General features: G+C 43.9%; 4 protein-coding genes across 4 annotated transcripts; 2 read left to right on the top strand and 2 right to left on the bottom strand.

The window, feature by feature from the left end:
- Nucleotides 1–46: 46 nt before the first annotated feature.
- BDW43DRAFT_77215 (major facilitator superfamily domain-containing protein) lies at nt 47–1,998 on the bottom strand. Its single transcript, XM_032050496.1, has 2 exons — nt 1,659–1,998; nt 47–1,605 (listed from the first exon to the last, which is right to left on the bottom strand). The coding sequence occupies exons 1-2, from the start codon at nt 1,854–1,856 to the stop codon at nt 118–120; spliced, it is 1,686 nt and encodes a 561-aa protein (XP_031906123.1). The 5' UTR covers nt 1,857–1,998; the 3' UTR covers nt 47–117.
- Nucleotides 1,999–6,259: 4,261 nt separating this feature from the next.
- On the top strand, nt 6,260–8,423 carry BDW43DRAFT_261211 (endonuclease/exonuclease/phosphatase family protein). The gene is made up of 4 exons (XM_032040283.1): nt 6,260–7,321; nt 7,376–7,657; nt 7,719–7,889; nt 7,943–8,423. Exons 1-4 carry the CDS (start codon nt 6,861–6,863, stop codon nt 8,331–8,333), a joined length of 1,305 nt encoding a protein of 434 aa, XP_031906122.1. The 5' UTR covers nt 6,260–6,860; the 3' UTR covers nt 8,334–8,423.
- A 2,289-nt stretch (nt 8,424–10,712) lies between these two features.
- BDW43DRAFT_319464 (uncharacterized protein) lies at nt 10,713–11,923 on the top strand (the record flags this gene model as incomplete). The annotated part of the gene is made up of 5 exons (XM_032048920.1): nt 10,713–11,319; nt 11,374–11,405; nt 11,461–11,587; nt 11,643–11,770; nt 11,823–11,923. Exons 1-5 carry the CDS (start codon nt 11,147–11,149, stop codon nt 11,921–11,923), a joined length of 561 nt encoding a protein of 186 aa, XP_031906121.1. The 5' UTR covers nt 10,713–11,146.
- Nucleotides 11,924–12,167: 244 nt separating this feature from the next.
- Nucleotides 12,168–13,299, bottom strand: BDW43DRAFT_319458 (uncharacterized protein; the record flags this gene model as incomplete). Its single annotated transcript, XM_032048919.1, has 1 exon — nt 12,168–13,299. Exon 1 carries the CDS (start codon nt 13,134–13,136, stop codon nt 12,168–12,170), a length of 969 nt encoding a protein of 322 aa, XP_031906120.1. The 5' UTR covers nt 13,137–13,299.
- Nucleotides 13,300–18,697: the final 5,398 nt, after the last annotated feature.

Here is an 18,697-nt window from a genome sequence, read left to right as displayed (position 1 = left end):
AAAAAAAAAAAAAAAAAAAGGCAAAATCCTCCAAAGAAGCACAAACTATGACTCCACCACTAATCCACCTAAAAGGGCCATATCATTCTAACCCTGTAACAAGCAAACAAGCCTCATCTATTCCCTCTCGAGCCCATCCTTTCCATCCTTCTGAATACCTCCCCCCTTCTTACCCTCCTGCGCCTTCATACTCCTCCACTCCATCCCCAAAGCCCCCACAACCGTCGCACAAGCACACGCAACAGCAACATAAAACGCCTGGACAACAGCCTCATTATAACCTCTCAAAACTACCCCCAAAGCCTTTTCAGGAACAACCTCCCTCACCGCCGTAGCCCCAGTCCCCACAACACTGCGCGCATCCACGCCCCCAATCCCCTCCACAATGCTCACCAACCGATTCGCAAAAACATTATTCGCAACAGAAACCCACAACGCGCCCCCAAAATACTGCGCAAAGAAAACCAAGGACACACCGGTGGACACGTCCGCCGGCGCCAGAACCGTCTGCGCCGCTGCCGCGGGCTGCTGCATTCCTATTCCTAGCCCCAGACCGAAACATACCTGGTACCCGATCCATTTGCTATGGTTGGTTGTCTGGGTGAAGGTTGTCATTAGGCCGGAGCCGAGCGCGAGGAGGATGGAGGCGAGGATCATAAAGGGGGTGTAGTAGCCAGACCTTGTTACGCCTGCGCCGGCGAGGATGCTCCCGACGACTAGGCCGAGGATTAGGGGGAGGGTCATAATGCCTGAATTGACGGCGCTGGCGTCTTTGATAGCCTGGAACCAGATGGGGAGGTAGTAGAGGATGACGAGCATTGCGCCGTTGAGGGCGAAGGTGTACCAGAAGCCGGAGAGGATGGAGCGGTGGAGGAGGATGCGGGGGGGCACTGTTGCGGAGTCTTGTTTCCAGGCTTGGATGGCGATGAAGGTCAGGAGGAGGATTGCTGAGACGACCAGGAGGGCTATTACGCGGCCGCTGCTCCACGGGTAGGTTGAGCCGCCCCATTGGAGGGCTAGGAGGAGGCAGACCATTCCGGGGAGGAAGACCGCTGTGCCGAGGGGGTCGAGCTTTGCGAGGCGCTCGCGGGTTGAGAGATCTTTGTGGGGTGGTTCTGGGAGGTGGAGGATTAGGGCTATAATGGCTATTGTGACGGCGCCGATGGGGAGGTTGATGTAGAAGCACCAGCGCCAGGAGACGTTCTCGGTGAAGGCGCCGCCCATTAGGGGGGCGACGACGGAGGCAATGCCGAAGACGGCGCCGAGGAGGCCTGTGTACATGGGTCGTTTGTGTAGTGGTGCGATGTGCACGATGATCACCACGCCGCCAGAGACTAGTCCTGAGGATCCTATACCGGCGATGGCCCGTCCCACGATGAAGGCAGTTGAGGATGGCGCGGCCCCGCAGATTACTGAGCCGACTTCAAAGAGGAGGATGGCACTCAGGAATACCCATTTCGGGGAGTAGAATGTGTATATCCGGCCGAAGACGAGTTGGAACGAGCAGCATGTGAGTAGGTAGGCACTGCCGTACCAACCAATGTCGCCGAGGGAGTGGAAGGTATCCGTTATCCGGGGAATTGCCGTTGCGATTATTGTTCGATCCTGTGCTAGTTAATTTCTATACTAGGAAAGAAGAGAAGCTATAGGGAGCGTACCAATGCTACCAGGAAGATCGCCAGATACAAAGCGATCGTGATCATGATAACCTTCGGTAACGGGGGATATTCGGGGACATCCTGTTGCGAAGAATTAACCTTCTCACTTTTCGGTCCCTCCAGCATGCTTGTAGTAGAATCCAATATAGCAGAGGGACCTTTCTGATCCATTGGCGTGTTGTCATTCAGAGCAGTCATCTTGACAAGGAGGCTGTAGATCTCGTTGTATTGTATGTTTGTCCAATAGAACGTACGCAACACACGGTAGGCAAAATATAGGCGTAGTGAAGGGCGAAAGGAGGCACTGACAGGCCATTATTATCTTGGAATATCTCATTCTTATAGCCCTTATTAAATCCAAAGAGCTAGGACGTCCATCCCGAGACACAGCTCGAAGAATATCTCGGGTGCTGTTCTCGGGCCCGAGAACTACCATATGTCTCGGGCGTCAAATAGTAAGCACTAGTAAAGAGCCAATAGAAAATCATGAAGTACACATAGTCTGGCTAATATTGTTCGGGTAAAGACTCTTCTTGTGCGCCCGAGACCCGAAACTCTTCTAGCTTCAAGTAGATAAATAGGTAGAGCTTCTTATCCATCATCACGATTCTCCAAATAATATGCTTAGCTGTATATCGTTGACTGCAAGGTTCTACTCCTTTGCTTTCAGTTTCACTGCTGCGATACGTAGTCTTCTCTTGTTATTCCATCACCATCCTCTGTGAAATTGCTCGTCGCAATGTCAACTGTTTCCACAACCATGGCTCAGGCCAAGTAAACTATGGAGACGGACCATACGTCCTCATCACAGATACTGGTCTCGAAGCTCGTCCAGAAGTACCACGAGATCACGACGTTGTGGAGTTCACCCAAAGCATGGCTCTCGTCCACAACCAGATTCTCCGTGCCCTGAACGCCGCACACAACCACTGCCTTACGGTCGAGCCGGGCACCCAGGCGGCTCAAGACTTTCTCATTGTCAACCAATGCATCGTAGACGTACTGTAGTCCCACCATGACATGGAAGAAGAGCGTCTGTTTCCCGCACTAGAAAAGATCTTGAACCAGCCCGGGGCAATGGAGGGTAATCGGCAGGAACACCAAGCCTTTCACGATGAACTTCTAGAGTTCCACAGTTATGTATTTACAACATATTCCCCAAGGATACCACGGAGCGACAATAAAAGCCAAAACTGAAGCGTTAGGACCACTAGTGGAGGAACATCTTCACAATGAGGTTCCACTCCTTTACGATCTCCACGTTATAGACAGCGAAGCGTTGACATCTCTTTGGAAAGATGCAATGAACGGATATAAACCAAAGTTTAACCTATTTCGGTACGCTTTTTCTAAAAACATCACTTCTTTTGTTCTCTTTACTGACCGTTTTCTGCAGACGTTTCCCCTTTATGGTGACTTGCACCGACAATACATTTTTGTGAGATGGTCATATCGCCCCGTTTCCAGGGTTCCCTCCTTTTGTGGGATACGTTGTCAAGTTTCTGTTGGGTGTTAGATTCTCTGGAGCTTGGGAATTCTCTCCGAGCGATTTTGCTGGTCGTCCACGCCTCATGTTGTATGCCTAATATGTCTCTTGGGTGGCATAGGCAGGATGGGGGGTTGGTTTTATCCTATATAACAAGTTATGGAATGCGGAGTTCAGGTTTGGGATTAATGGTTCAGGCGTTCTAGAGGGATCCACATACCGAATATATTGAATCATTACTCTTTGATATAGCTTACCATACTACGAATTTTTAATAATTTTGATACTCCGTTCTACTTGATATGGAAGGTTGCATACCGTAGAGAGCCTGCCAAGCCCCTACCCTTAAACATGGATACACCAATAGATGCAGGTAACTATCCTTTACCTAATTTTGGATATGGATGAGAGGCTGAAGGTCATGGCCTGGAGAAAGTCTTAAAGTACCAAGAGAGTGGAATGTTAGCGCGCTCCCCTACATCAGCGTTGGTGTGCTGTGTAAACAGGCCTAGGCTCCCAGTTAATATTTTTGATCGATATTAGAAGCCAGCCCAGGTAGAGGGCAAGGCATAGTAACATATATAAGCCAAATTTGAATTCTTATGTTCGGAAAGAAGCATTTTGACGCTCATGGCCAGAATATCCCTTAGAAGAAACAACGGTCGGTTAGGTCTAGGACTTATGATGGAACTCTTCGGAGCCTTGAATAGTATATAGGTGAAAATTGTCAGACCAAAGATATCGTCATTATTCAAGGAATGTTGACAACTAGATTGGACGTTAGGCTGTGCTGCCATACTAAGTTGCTTATGCACGAATACAGGCTCGATAGTGTATGTTATAATCAAGGGTATTCTTCGCATTGCTGTCCTAAAAAAGAACAGGACTGACAATATTGCTGGCCAGAGCTTCTTCAACAATGTCTGGAGTAGGTCGTCTCATTAACATCTTACAACTCATTATGATATGATATTTTCCATGCACATTCAACAACCAGGATTTGGTTTACTCTAGCCAGAGTTTGACTAGACTCAACCGTACATGTATTAGTAGGACTTCAAACCAAGTGGCCGTGCAGTATAGTACAATGATATGGATTGGTATTCATAGGTTAACTTCTGGGAATACAGCAGGGTTATTTTCTATATTTTTACTAATATTTTCCCTAAGATACTAGTATAGTACTAGTATAACTGATTATCAAAAACCAATATACTTTAATATTTTTAATATTTATTATACACTATTTATTAACGCCTGTTAAGTTCATAATAGAGAAAATTAGTAGTCTTTGTAAACCTAAAAGTTTATCAACCGATCGACTATATATATTTGTTCACCTACAGGCAATGTCACTTTCAATGATATGTATGATACCTATACTACGCAATACAGTACCTTGCAACTCTAAGCAGTATATAAGTCGCAATAGGTCATTCTATTTGTTCCGGGCTGGGTGCAACTCGTTGGGATATTGTTTTGCTAAGGTTGCAGATCTCGCCTTTAAATCCCAGTCCTGGGACTCCTTTTTCCTTCCTTGTTTAAGTTCACGTCATATTTTAGCAACAGATCTTACATCTGTGAGACAGACTGACGCTCACTGGTTGCTCAGCGTCTTGAAGTGTACTCAGAAGTTGGTGATACATATAGTATCTACCTATGGTACATCAATTCTTCTTGAGTTACTATTATAGTTAGTAGTCTATATCGAAATCCTTCCAGTCCTTTCATCCACTCAAATCACGTCTTTTAAATGCTCTTCAGTACCACAAATAGCAGAAACAGCTGCAATAAGAGTGTAATACGATGTTTCGGGAGCATACAAATTTGAATTTTGATTTACCATACTTTGAGCGCGTGAGCATCCTTGGTTGTTGCACTTCGCTTTTGTTGACAATGGATGGTAGCTGACCAGTGGACTATATAGTTCTCGGACTGACCATTTTGTGGCCCTTTATAGACACAGAATAGTCTTGTGCTAGTGTTGGCCAATAGCACCTTTCTCTCAATAAAACAGAACTTATAGATATTAGCAACAGAGGGCCTCTCCTGGACCATTGAATTGTTCGCTCCAAGGAGCTTCAAGCTCTCTGCAGACTCTGATGTCGTAAGCATCCCTTATATTTCTGTGTACAATATCTCTAATGCGACCTTTAACTCACATCGAAGAGGCAGGCATTGGGGTATTAAGCAATATTTGGTCATGTTTCGACTCTGCTTCTGACCTCAAAAGATGATCATCACATTCTTTGTGTCGGCCTGGTTCCCGTTCTTGGTCATAATGGTGACTGTATGCTTCGTCGAGATCTTTCCAAAGGAGCTCACGAATGATATCGACAGGTTCATAATCCAGTTTACTCGCCGACCTAAACGCCCTGTCCCACGCTCCTTCAGTAACAGTCTAGATCCAATCTCCTTAGAAGTCCTGCAAAGGGTTGCAATAATTCTGAGCAGTCATCAGCTCATTACCGGCCGTCGATCTTCGTAGTTGCATAGGAGAAGCACTGCAAGATGCCCCTGTATCACTTTAAATCGCCTTTCTGCTCGGATCGACGAGTTTTATCACCCACCAATCCCGGCTCATGGCAACAGGTTACGTCTTACGGGGAAGCAGCCTCTTCCCCAGATACTGGAGATTCCTCAGGGCATTCACTATCTTTACCTTCGTGCTGGCTGCCAACACCATCGTCCATAACGACAATTTCCTCGCAAATACGGTCTGTGAACCCAATGCGCTCTCTCGAGCGAAGGAGTATATACCATTTTCTGTGATGGATGGTGGAAGACCAGCATATATTCTCGCCATGACTTACTTGCGTGGTCTCAGATCCTCACCTCCATGTTCATGGATTGTTAATCCTGGCGTTTCTAGCCTGATTAACGAGGAAGGTCGTCCTTGTTCGTAAATCTGCGGCGTCTCTCAAGGTACGAATTCTCGACGTTCCACTGAGAAGGGCGAGGAAGAGTTGGAAGAGACCATTCCACGTTCTTCATTCTTCTGGGTTTGATTATTGCAGACTTTGCTATCAAACATTTATATGAAAATGGGAATGGACTGAGTGAGGCATATAAGGGACATTTCCCGGTTAGACTGCAGATTCCCAGAGGGACCGGGGTTTACCTTAAGTGGGTAGGTGATGTTTTACTTGGCATGGCATTTATTGAATCCATCGGAACTATTCGTGGTCTTGTTCCTGAATTACTCCGTAAAATCTCCGGGTAGGGCTCTTCTACATCGTACGTTGATAAGCAATGGCTGACCTCTGCTACTGGGCAATACATAATTATTTAATCAATATCCTAGATGCCTGTGCCTATCATTTCTTCACATGGCTTGCCATTCTTCAGTGACGTCCAGGTCTATTTAATTTTCAATCTATTCTGGGAGATATTTAGATTAAACCCACTTGAGGCCAAGATATTATCGACCATCCAATCCTTCCACGTGCAGAAGAAACACACCACAAGTATAAACTACTCCTGCATTAGACGCATGCTCATCACCGACGGCAGTTCTACTAATGTCGAGTTAGATTAAACTGTCGGAGTACCCCCTTTTTCGTCTTCCGAACGACGATCTCCGACATGCAAATAAATTTATAAAGACCGGGACCCATCGCCGATCACAGTTCTTTTTCTCCAGCGATTTAACACTTCTCTCACAGCCAAATATACAACAAAACAAGGGGGAAAGAATAAGATAAAATCAAAGAAAAATGCGCTCAATCACGTACCTAACCAGCGGCCTCCCGATCGCCCTGGCAGCCACATCGGGCCAATTCGATGTTCTCTCCATGAACGTCGCCGGTCTACCGGCAATCTTCAACGGCAACGAAGTGCCCGGCGATAAAACCACCAATTCCGAAGCGATGGGGACCAAGTTCACGGAATACGATTATGATGTGATTAACGTGCAAGAAGACTTTAATTACCATGCCTCTATCTACAAGACCGACAAACACCCGTATCGCACCGCTACTTCCGGCGGCGCGGGCATCGGATCGGGCTTAAACACGCTTGCCAACTATCCTTGGATAGACTTTGAGCGAGTCAAGTGGGCAACTTGCTCCGATGCCTCGGGTGCGGATTGTTTGACCCCGAAGGGGTTCACCTCGATGCGTGTGCGTTTCGATGAGGGTGTCTATGTGGACTTCTATAATCTTCATGCTGATGCTGGGTATGGGGCTTCTCTTTTTGGAGAAAAGCATAGCTCGAAACTAATGTAAAGTAGTTCCGAAACCAAAGATGTCGAAGCCCGCAGCGCCAATCTCCAGCAATTAGCTGATTATATCGGGACAAATTCCGTGGGCAATGCAGTCCTGGTCTTTGGCGATACCAATGCGCGATACACCTCCGCGGGGGAGAACACCCGCGTGTTTGCCGCCGAACAGAACATGACAAACCCCTGGGTGGAACTAATTCTGAAGGGCGTCGAGCCCAAAGAGGGAACTGGTCCCTGGATGTGCGAGAACCCGACGACGAATAATACCTGCGAGACGGTGGACAAGATCTTGTATGTGTGACTCTGGAATGGTTCCTGATTGAGGGGCTATGTAGCTAACTTATCGAAACAGCTACCGTGGAAGCCGATCGATCGAATTGAGCGCGACCTTCTGGAGTTACGTGGGTAGCAAGTTTCTCTTAGATGGACATATCCTCTCCGATCATAACCCCGTTACTTCAAACTTTACCTGGAAGTTGTCTGATTCAGTGCGCCAAAGCGACCTTTTCGGTGGACCTCATGGGTGTGTTTCCTATCAACTTCAATATTGGTTTGAGAGTAAGCTGACTCTCATAGAACCTGGTTTAACGATCTCTCTTCCATTCCCTCGTCTCCGAAGCCTAGCAAGATTTCTCTCAAGGGAGCGAACCGCGTGGACAGCGTGGGCTTAACCTTGACTTCCGGCCAAGATTACACCCACGGCGGAACGGGCGGCACCGCGGCGGAGCTGACTCTGGCTAACGACGAATACTGGACACAGGCGAAGCTTTGCCAGGGTAAATACAATGATCATACCCGTATCTTCTACTTGCTGGCGACTACCAGCATGGGGAAGACTGTCAGTACCGGTAAAACGACAGGTGACTGCAAGGACTTCACGGCGCCGCATGGATGGCAGATAGTTGGGTTCTATGGACGGGATGGGGATGAGGTAGATCAGTTGGGCTTTGTTTATGCACCGCAGTGAAGGGGGGAGGTTTGAATTTGCAAGCAATGTATATATTTGCCAGAACCAGTTCTTATGTGACAAGTTGAAATCCATCAGTTGAGTATAAGTATCACATGTTCATCACTCTTTGACAGTGCAGGAAGGTGTCATCACTTGGTCTGTCAATTATTATTATTATTAATCAAGTTTAACTGGACTGTCAATTATTGAAGGGATGAAAGTGCTAAACCCAGCGTGAGCCCTAGTTCAAGGACCCAAATAAGCCCGTCCAAACGCAAGACGAGTACTAATGCCGTCCGTTTTGGTTTTAACAATAAAAGTGAGCGGTTGTAGGACCTGAACCACTTCTTACACCAATGTAGAAAAATGAATCATGATGATATTCCGGGTTGAGCAAGTCGTCATACCGATCTTGGATGAATTCTAGAGAGAGACCAAGGCATTGATGCTCGTAGCGCTCTGGTTCTGAGCCCGCTGGAGACTTTCTATGTCTACTGTCTTGGGAAGCAACAATCCTACCCTCTCGTCTTGCATGGTTTCAAGGCCTGTAAAACAAGATATAGGACTAACGAGCAAGTGGAACTAGAAACGAGGGGGATTTCTCGTCGACTTCGTCCACGGTCACGATTTCTTGCTTGCTGATCATATTGGTATCGCCTTCCATTTTGTTAAGGGAGACACCCATGGACCTGGACATAACTCGGGAACTAGAGCTTCTTCCCAGGTGGCCTGCGTGCCCAGGTTCCTTTGGCAGTCGTCCGGCGCAGCAGCCCTCCACGCCGCCAAAAAGTAAGCGCGGTGTATACAGTGCCTTGGGCGTTTCCTAATTGGTCCTCAAATCTGAATGACTCTGCCGCACTGGGCCGAGGCCCAATCACTTGAGATGATGGTTTGCTGGGCTCAGTAGATGCGGTCGTCCATACTACCAGGGACATCGCAATCTCACGGCCGACACGACAATCAGTCAGTTTTAAAGATATTTTCGGTTCGCCCTTTGATCGAAGGAGCTTCATATCACCTATCTTGTCTTTTACATACTATGCCTTACTCAAAAACATAAAAGATCTTTTATCTATTTCTCGCTATACTGTGTTATTATATCATGCTGTGGTTGTTGTTATAATCACTTTGTCCTTTTGCTAACTGGCTATCTATATTCTACATTATTCCCAATACTTATTTCTATATTGTTATCTATAGTTAATCCGTAACCACCAACTCTTACAAGCCACTTCAACTATAGTTCTCATGCAGAGTACAAACGTTCAGTAATCTACATTTCATTCCGTCAGTCAATCAAACATCTATCATCCCGACCCGAAATGACACTGATAGAATAATCCCCAACTTGCGTCTCAGACACTGTCACGCACAATCCACACATAAGACCTTAAAATACTCCTAAATCAGAACGACATATCATAGCAATTGGTAAACACTCACCGCAACCATCCCTACAGTAATCCTCAAGTCCCACCAAACCACCAACGCCATGTTCAAGCAGCATGATTCGTCTAGTCCAGGATGTCCCGACAACCGTACGCTTCAACTAGATAGATACGGGTAAGCTTCCGATAGATCATCCCAAGAGAAAACGGAAGATATCCGCTCCTACCCAGGAAACGCGCGAGGGCACTTCAAATATAGAATGAGCCGAGACGATCAGCTCAGGCTCACCGACTTATGGCGAGAAGGTCGAACGATTGCCTGTCTATAAAGTATTGTAGATCTGTGTGTTATACTAAGAGGGTCTAAGAAAAGCACTTTTCCAAATTAGAGGCTTGGTTGTTTTTGGTAATGTAGACTTGGGATGCCGAAAAAGCCGCGACGTGGTCTATTGAGGCGCTAGATTAAGATATTTATATCGTTACTATATTGCTGATTGGGGTGGTTAGATTGTCTTGGATGTAGTCAGACATCTTCGCACATCTATAGGGTTTACTATACTCGGAAAACTGCAGTCAGGACGTGCATTAGTAAAGATATATCATGTTATCATCAGCCGCTTCGAAGAATATTAGCTTAGAGGCGATTTGTCAAATCTCAGACCATGTATGTTAAAATAGAGTTCGTTCGGCAGGGGACGTAAACCAGAGCTTCCGCACGCAGACAGCATATGATAGCAGCAGAGTTAACCAATCCTTGACTATCAAGAGATGAGTGTTGTTCATCATTATAAAAGTAAGATTTGGGGGCGTGGCGAAAGATACATTGCGCTAAGAATACTTTAGGGTTATGTGTTGCAGTCTGAAACTCGGAGACGACTCCGTGTCTGGTCGAGGGGGAAGGAATTTGCTCCGTCGAAAATAGAGCAAGCCACCAGAACGTTGACCCGATTGTTTGGTCCCTTCATTTATCGTAAGCGGCTCTTCAGATATGCGAGATCCACTGTCCCCACCGGTATAAGCTCATCTTTACCCCTTTTAGTCTTTCGCGGCATACACGGGCCGCGTCCCAATCCCAGAATTGTAATGTGCATCCTGGCCATTCTCGTCAAGGGTTAGTCTCAGGGTGTTTCAGAATTTCTTCCCTTTTGTCTTTTGAGTGTTCTGGGGCTTTGAACTGGACGCTGGGACATTTGCCGATCTTCAGAGAATCAGATCATACGAATTGGGTCCAATCTATGCCAGATGATCATTTCCTGTCTGTCCACGGAGTTTATAGCTCTATATTGTTAATAGGCCTACAGAGTCCTTGATGACAGGATATATAAACCATTGAGCGTGCCCTAAATAGTACTCGTCCTAATCACATCTGCCAACTACCAGCTTCACATACATTCTTTCCATTCCTTCCTTCCATTCAATCCAACATTCAATCCAACATTCACTATGAAGCTTTCTCTGAACCTCTTGCTCCTTCCCATGGCCCTCGGTGCCGCCATCGGAGTCCGTGACGATGCCCGCCGGGGCAATTACTCTGTCTCCGGCTTGGGAGAGCGCAAGCAGGCCATTGTCGCTGCTGGCGGTAACACCATGGACCTTGCCATTGCCATGTTGGAGAAGTGAGTTTCCCTCGAAACATATTGCGAAACCATACTAACAAATGAATCTTAAAGCGACAAAATGGATCCCAGCACCTACCCCTACGGTGAGCCCCCAACCGAGCTTGACACCGATACGCAAGACATTCTGACAAGGGACAGGCGACGGCAAGACCGGTGACGCCACCAACTTCGGTATCTTCAAGCAGAATTGGATGATGCTGCGCACTTCCGCCTCTGAGTTCCTCGGCGAGAAGCCTGAGGACGTCAAGAACGGCGAGGTCCTGAAGTGAGATGGCCGAGGTGACCATTTTCTTCTGCGGCTGTGAGCTAACCTCCTGTAGCACCGACTTGGGCAAGGATATCAAGGCTCGCCACGATGGCGAGAAGAAGTACGGTTTCGATGTGTGGTACGCTGGCCACCGTAACGGTGCCTCTGGTCTCCAGAACCCCAACACTCAGGATATCACCAGTGAGTTATACTGTATCTTCGCACTCCGCTGCTCTGCTAACGAAATGAATAGACTACAAGAACGCCGTCAAGTGGATCAAGTCCCAGATCGAGAGCGACAAGAAGTACCAGAGCGATGACACCCGCTTCTGGGTCGATGTCGTTGCCATCTAAAGCTGGGCATCGCAACGGTGGCTGTTCGCTAGGGGAGAGAAGACGTGTGGTGGTTGAGTATCCGGCAGACTTTCATTCCTTTTATTTATTCTAAGATTCCGGGACTGGTTCCCTGTCGCTCCTTTAGATATACTTCTTCAACAATCCGTCCTGTGGTATCTATATCTTCCCTGTAGTATTAAACCCATCTCATAGTCGTTATATATACACAAAATAAATCACCATGTAAACGTACAACCAACGCCTACAAATTCCCCAAAACCCCACTCTTAACCCCCTCCAGAATCTCCCCCAACTCCCCCCAAACCTTCCTCTGCGCCCTCCCCCCATCCTCACTCCTCACAAAATCAGACAAATAATCTGGTGCCACCCTCCCACAATCCATATACTGCCCATGACTCTCCACACCCCCAACCGCACCCGCAACCAAAGTCCTACTCCCCTCCTCCGTCGACTTCGCCAAAACCATCTTCATAACCGCCATACTCCACCCGCCCTCGCGCGCAAGCTGCGAATGACAAAATCCCGGGTTAATCATATTAACCACGACACTCTCGTCCCTTAGCCTCGCCACCATCTCCCTCACGGCAAGAATCCCGACCAGCTTCGACGTCGGATACCGCTCGTACATATCCGTAGTAGCCTGGTCATCCAAAGCGGAGAAGGTATTCTCGCTTCGCCATTCAGGGAACTTAGTCCAAGCGTGCACTTCGCTGACGACGATGCTGAGCGTTGGCTTTCTCCCTGGATACAATTTCCCCGTTTCCCGTAGCTTCGGGAGAAGGAGCAAGCCTAGGAGGACGGTACTGATTACGTTGACGGTGATGGAGCGCTCGTGGCCCTCCGCCAGCTGGTAGTTTTGAGTCGCCAGGGCTGCGTTCTCAATGACTGCGTCGAGGCGGGGGAGAGCATTTGCGCGGTCTGCGAAGGACAGGACGGAGGCGTACGAGGCTAGATCTACTTCCCAGACTTCGCAGATGCCGGGACGCTTCGTGGATTCTTCGATGGATTTGACGGCTTCGTGGCCTGCGGCTGTGTTGCGGACGGCGAGGATTATTTTGGAGGCGCCGAGGCGGGCGATGTGGCGGGCTGCTTCGAGGCCAAGGCCTGTGTTTGAGCCGGTGATTATTATTGTTTGGTTGGTGAGGGGGGTGCTTGGGGTTGGGGGGTGGTGAAACAGGTTGTGGTAGATGAAGAAGGGAAACGAGACCATCTTGGTGAATGGTTGGTCTGGTTTGATTGGATTGTGTTGTGATCTCAGGGGAAAGATGGGCAGGATGAGACTGTATCAGCTACACGTACGTAGCCTACTGAGGACCGGATGCCATTCCGATAGGTACTCAATTCTATGGACGACTATATCAACTATCTTGAGCGCTTCTCCTTCTCTTCATCTAATGGGTAAAGCCTTCAGGGGCTGAAGAGTTGGTGATCCGGCCAAGCCGCTAAAGCGATCACGTGTCTCCTATAGATTCATATCACTTCCCTTCGTTCAATACCCCGAAACAAATGAAATAAAGCTATACTAGCTTCCTAAATAGGAAATAAAGTAAAAATATAGAACTGATGTGTAGGGGTGTTGAATGCCTTTATCTTATCAGTCTGAGGATCTTGATGTTATATTATAGAACCTTATTTTAACTCCAGCTGCAGTATTCTGATCAATTGCTTTAAGCTATTAGCCTTAGTTGCCTTGGTTAGTCTATCTGCAACCATTTCAGATATGGGGACATAGAATGGCTTGATATCGCCATGCTCAATGAAATCACGAATAGCATGATATCGTACACGAATATACTTGCTATGTAGATAATTAACTGGATTGGATGCTAACGCTAAAGTACCTTGATTATCGATTCCCAATCAGGTTAGTAGCTTGCTATCAATCCCTATATTGGTTGGCTCTTTGGGACACTTCTGGATAGCTACTAGGAAATATCTAATCTAGATAGTATGTTTTGATGCCTCTGCAGCTGCAATATATTCTGTCTCAGTAGTAGATATAGCAGTGATAGGTTGCTTCCTGCTACACCAACTAATTGATCTGCCTGCCATTATAAATACATAAGCACTTGTTGAGCAATAGTTTGTAGTATTTCTATATAATAAATCTGAATAGTTCACTAGCTCATCACTTTCCTTTATGCTATACATAATACCATAAGTAATGGTGCCCTTAATATAGTGCAGGAGTTATTTTAAAGCTCTGAGATAAATATCTTAGGAATCTATAAGATACTGACTTAATCGGTTAACAGCAAACTATATATCCGGTCTGGTACTACCAGTAAGATATATAAGTTATCTAATAATCCTCCTGAACTTGCTGTACAGATCACGGGTGAGCTTTCTAGATAATCTATTATCCAGATTAATATTAGGGCTAAGTAGAATAGTTTAGAGTATTAATTCAGTTATTTTAAATTCTTCTAAAATAGATTATATATAGAACTCTTGGTCAAGCTGTATAGAGTCCTTATTTCAGGTAATCTATATTTCCAGTATCTTTTAGACAAGTCCTTAGTCCTTTATAGAGTGAAAGCGCTTTAATTAATTCTTTATAGACTTAATATCTTTAGTATTCTTATTAAAGACAAGGATATTATCTATATAGAGCGCTATAATAACTCCCCGGTTATTAATAAAGATTCCAGGATCTATAGTGCTTTGTCTAAATTCAATTAAGATAACATATCTCTTGACCTTCTGATTCCAGAGATAGGCTGATTATCAGAGACTGTACAATAACTGTAGGATTTTATATACATTATTTAAATTATAGGAACTAGGACTAATACCTTCCAGGATCTCTATATAAATCTACTTATCAATTCTTGACCTAATATAGGCATTTATTATATCAAGCAAATGTGCTTTTAGGCCATAGGTTATTACTAAAGTAAATAGGATTCAAAGACTTTCTAATTAGATAACTGGAATAAATATATCTTTATAGTCTAATCTCTTCTATTAAGAGAAGTCTTATATCACTAGTCAAGCTTTAAATTAATCAATTTATCTATTAGCTAAGTATTTGATATTAAAGACCTATTTAATTAATACTACAGCTTGATCTTTAGGCCTTTTAACATATCTCCAGGTCCTAAATTGAATCAGATTATTCAGTTCTAGCCTAATTACTTCTTTCTATTTAGCTCTATAGATGGAATTATTAACTGTCTTTTTATAAGTCTTTAGAATAGGGATCATATACCTATTAAGCTTCTCATTAGCTTTGGCCTTGAAAGTATCCTGATTACTGAGATAAAGCTCTAGTGCTACAGCTAGATTAGCCATCTTATTGATATACTGCTGTTCTATAGTAAATCGCGGAGAAGGATTCTTGTCTGCCTTTCTCTCTTCTCTGCAGTGTTGGGCTTGTGGCTTTTGCCTATAGATAGTCTCTGTCTGTTTTGACTTAATAACTGCCTAAATAGGCTTCCGAATTCGGCTTGGTCAGTATGTATCAGAGGATTTAATTGATATCAGGAGTGGTGATAGTGATGGTACAATTGGTCTTATTGGGCTTAGTTAAATAGGCCTGTCAGATCAGCTTATCAGTGACTTAATCTCTGGATCCTGATTAGTTAAATCAGAACTCTGACTGCCTTCAGATCTTATTCTACTGCTTTTAACTTCAGCTTTATTATCAATACCATACTCACCAACAGTGCCTCTGGCGCTTGTATTGACTATACTGTCAACACTTCCACCTTTATTACTTATACTATTTCCTGCGCTCTCTGTAGACGCCTTAATGATGCCTCCCCCAGTTCCTATACTAGAAATTCCTAAATCTCTTTAGAATACAGGTTTATCCCTGATATCTTGAACTCCTGGTTCCTTGCTAATGAAACCTTGTTTATTTTCCAGGAATATAGGATTTATCATCCGGTAGATCTTTTAATCTTTCTTTACCATAACCAGATAATGGTTTCTGCTTGACTTATATTCTATAAATACTTTCTTAATAGCTTGTAGCTCCATCTTATTATTAGTCTTTCTATAGAACTATACTCTAGAGAATGGAATTCAAAGCTTTGATATCTCTAGAGAATATTCTATCTATATCTCAAAGGATATTTTCTTGATATCTTGTATCTGGACTGTTCTATTTCTAAGGTAGATAGCTATCTGAATCGCGTACAGCCAATACTTCTTAGGGATATCTATATCTATCAGGATTGCTCATGTCATCTCTAGAAGATATCTATTTAATCTCTCAGCCACGCTGTTCTGCTGGAATATATCTGGCTCTATAAATTTAATCATAATACCTTTCTTTAAGGCCCATGGCTCTAATACCTTAAATTTCTTTATATTATTAGTCTAAATAATAAGCAGTTTAATATCTTTCTTATGTTTTGCCTAAGCTAACTATTTCTCTATAATAGCTCTCACTGTAGCAGCTTCCCAATTCTTTATTAGATAGATCCATAAGAACCGTATATAGTTATCAGTTAAAAAGAGATAGTATCTCCACTTCTTATAAATCTTTGCCTTACTATATAGATTCTAAAAATCTATATAGACTCACTTTAAGGGCCTTGATATTCTAGAGACTGTCTGATAGTTCTATTTCTTTACACTCTTTACCTGTATATATATCTTACAGGTCTTCAGTTTCTCTATTACTTCTTTCTCTAGCTTAAGTTCTATTCTTTTTACCATATACTTGAATCTGGCCTTTCCCGGATAGCCTAATTATTAATAAAGCAGTTCCTAATCTATATACTTTACAAGCCTTATAGATTCTCTTCCTGGCTTCTCAAAACTTATAACTAATATATTTTTACTTTCTATTTAATCTAGATAGCTTATATAATTAATATTATACTCTCTTACTAGAATATCTTCTCTTCTTTTAAAGAATTGGTATTTTTTTTTTATATACTTATTCTAAATACTTATATCTTACAGTACTTATATTAATAAAAGAGTCTGTCTTATTCTAGATATATATAATGTATTTAAAATCTTTACTACTTTCTTACTGCTTAATAGGATTCTTATTATATCTCTGCCGGTGATTTCTATAGACTTTCTAGCTGTTCCTAAGCTGTCTCTATATCTCTGATCTAATGACTTAAATAGGTCAATCTTACTGCTACAGGTGCTTGTTGCTCTACTGTTAATAATAGAGTCATTGCTCTTCTTTATGCAGTAGGCTTTTTTATTGCTTTTCTCTCCAAGCAAGTGTTTAAATTAATTACTGATTTATTCTTTTAATTAAACTTGGTAGGCATTTTCAATCACTCTATATGCCCTTTCTCTATAAACTTAATAGACACTATCACTGGCAGAACTCCTGCTACTATCACTTAAGCTACTATCGGTATTAGATTCTTTATTTACTGTACGGGCCTTGCCTTTCTAGCATTCTCTATAGCCTCTGCAGCCCTTATCTCTACCCTTTTCTCTATGGCTTCTTTTTAGATCTTGATACTTTTGTCTATTTATCTTATCTTGCTTTTTATCTCTCTTAGGAGCCTTGTAGTCTCTTATAAAGTGATCTATCTTGCTATAATTAAAGTATCCTTTTTGTTTAGCTTGGTTCGCAGCTTTATTAGCTATCTCTCTTATACTAGTCCCTAGCTATAACTCTTTCTGCTACAGTCTTGATAGAATCAGTTCTTGCTCAAGCTTGATATTACTAAATAGAGAATCTCTCATAGTCCTATATTTCTCAGGTAATCTATTTAGAAATATGGTAAGTATTATCAGCTTATTAAATCTATATTTCTGGTTGCTAATCTTATACAGATCAGTATTTATCTGCTCCAACTGCTGGAGAAATATCTTAATATTAACTTTAGGGTCTTTCTTCTATTAGATAATCCTCTGGACCAATATAACTGTATCATACTCAGTTATATGCTTATACTGACTTATCAGGTATTTCCAGACTGTCCCTAAGCTTTTTAGATCTTGAACTGATATCCTATTCTCTTGTTGGATATTTCTCTTGATATAGTATCTGGCAGTTATATTCTAGAAGGCCTATAATAGTTTCTTAAGTAGTTTCTTCAGCTCTTCTGGCTTATCCTACCTGCTAAGAGTCTGCTCTACTATCTTTCAAACTCCTTATATCTCACAGAATTCCTGTATATCTGATTTCCATGTCTGAATATTCTGCTTTGTCAGGTTTGGTATATTAAACTGTACCAACTTTATCAATTTTGCCTCCTTAGACTCGGGAATAGAAGTTGCTATTCTGACTGTTAATTCTCTTCAGAGTTACTTACTAGAATCTCCGGTCACTTTAACTGTCTTATCTATCTCAGCCGCCTTGTTTGCGGTTGTCTTGTCCGTCTCAGTTGGCTCGGGTGCCTCCGGTGTCTCCAGCAGATCTTCTTGGTTGTCAGTCTTAAATACCCCTGGCACTACGCTTGGCTCTCGGGTGTTCTCACGGCTTGATATATATCTCCCTATTCTAGGGTCTCATTCACGCGGTATCCGACCTATTCAGCTTTTGAGATATAGTGGTTTGATAGCCTAATCAGAGATAGATAGGCAGGTTATACGGGCCTGGCCACCTTTAACAAGATCAAGGATCAACATGCTGCGTATAGCTTCAACTCTGCTGGATTGGGTAAGGTAGTTGGCCTTATGCAATCCCCTGAGGTGCTAGGCCTGTTGGTTAGACACAATGTAGCAGCCCGGGCTCATAACCTATGTTGTGATCTCAGGGGAAAGATGGGCAGGATGAGACTGTATCAGCTACACGTACGTAGCCTACTGAGGACCGGATGCCATTCCGATAGGTACTCAATT

Source organism: Aspergillus alliaceus (genome assembly GCF_009176365.1).
Source record: "Aspergillus alliaceus strain CBS 536.65 unplaced genomic scaffold BDW43scaffold_2, whole genome shotgun sequence".
Taxonomy (NCBI): Eukaryota; Fungi; Ascomycota; class Eurotiomycetes; order Eurotiales; family Aspergillaceae; genus Aspergillus; species Aspergillus alliaceus.
Note: the sequence above shows the minus strand (reverse complement) of the source record. Positions and strands in the feature narration are given on the sequence as shown.

Bases quoted from the DNA above. Each gene is read 5' to 3' on its own strand.
- BDW43DRAFT_77215 (XM_032050496.1), bottom strand. From the start codon at position 1,856: ATGACTGCTCTGAATGACAACACGCCAATGGATCAGAAAGGTCCCTCT. The intron at 1,606-1,658 runs GTACGCTCCCTA...TAACTAGCACAG, and splicing joins CGATCTTCCTGGTAGCATTG to GATCGAACAATAATCGCAAC.
- BDW43DRAFT_261211 (XM_032040283.1), top strand. From the start codon at position 6,861: ATGCGCTCAATCACGTACCTAACCAGCGGCCTCCCGATCGCCCTGGCA. The intron at 7,322-7,375 runs GTATGGGGCTTC...AATGTAAAGTAG, and splicing joins AATCTTCATGCTGATGCTGG to TTCCGAAACCAAAGATGTCG. The intron at 7,658-7,718 runs GTATGTGTGACT...TTATCGAAACAG, and splicing joins GAGACGGTGGACAAGATCTT to CTACCGTGGAAGCCGATCGA.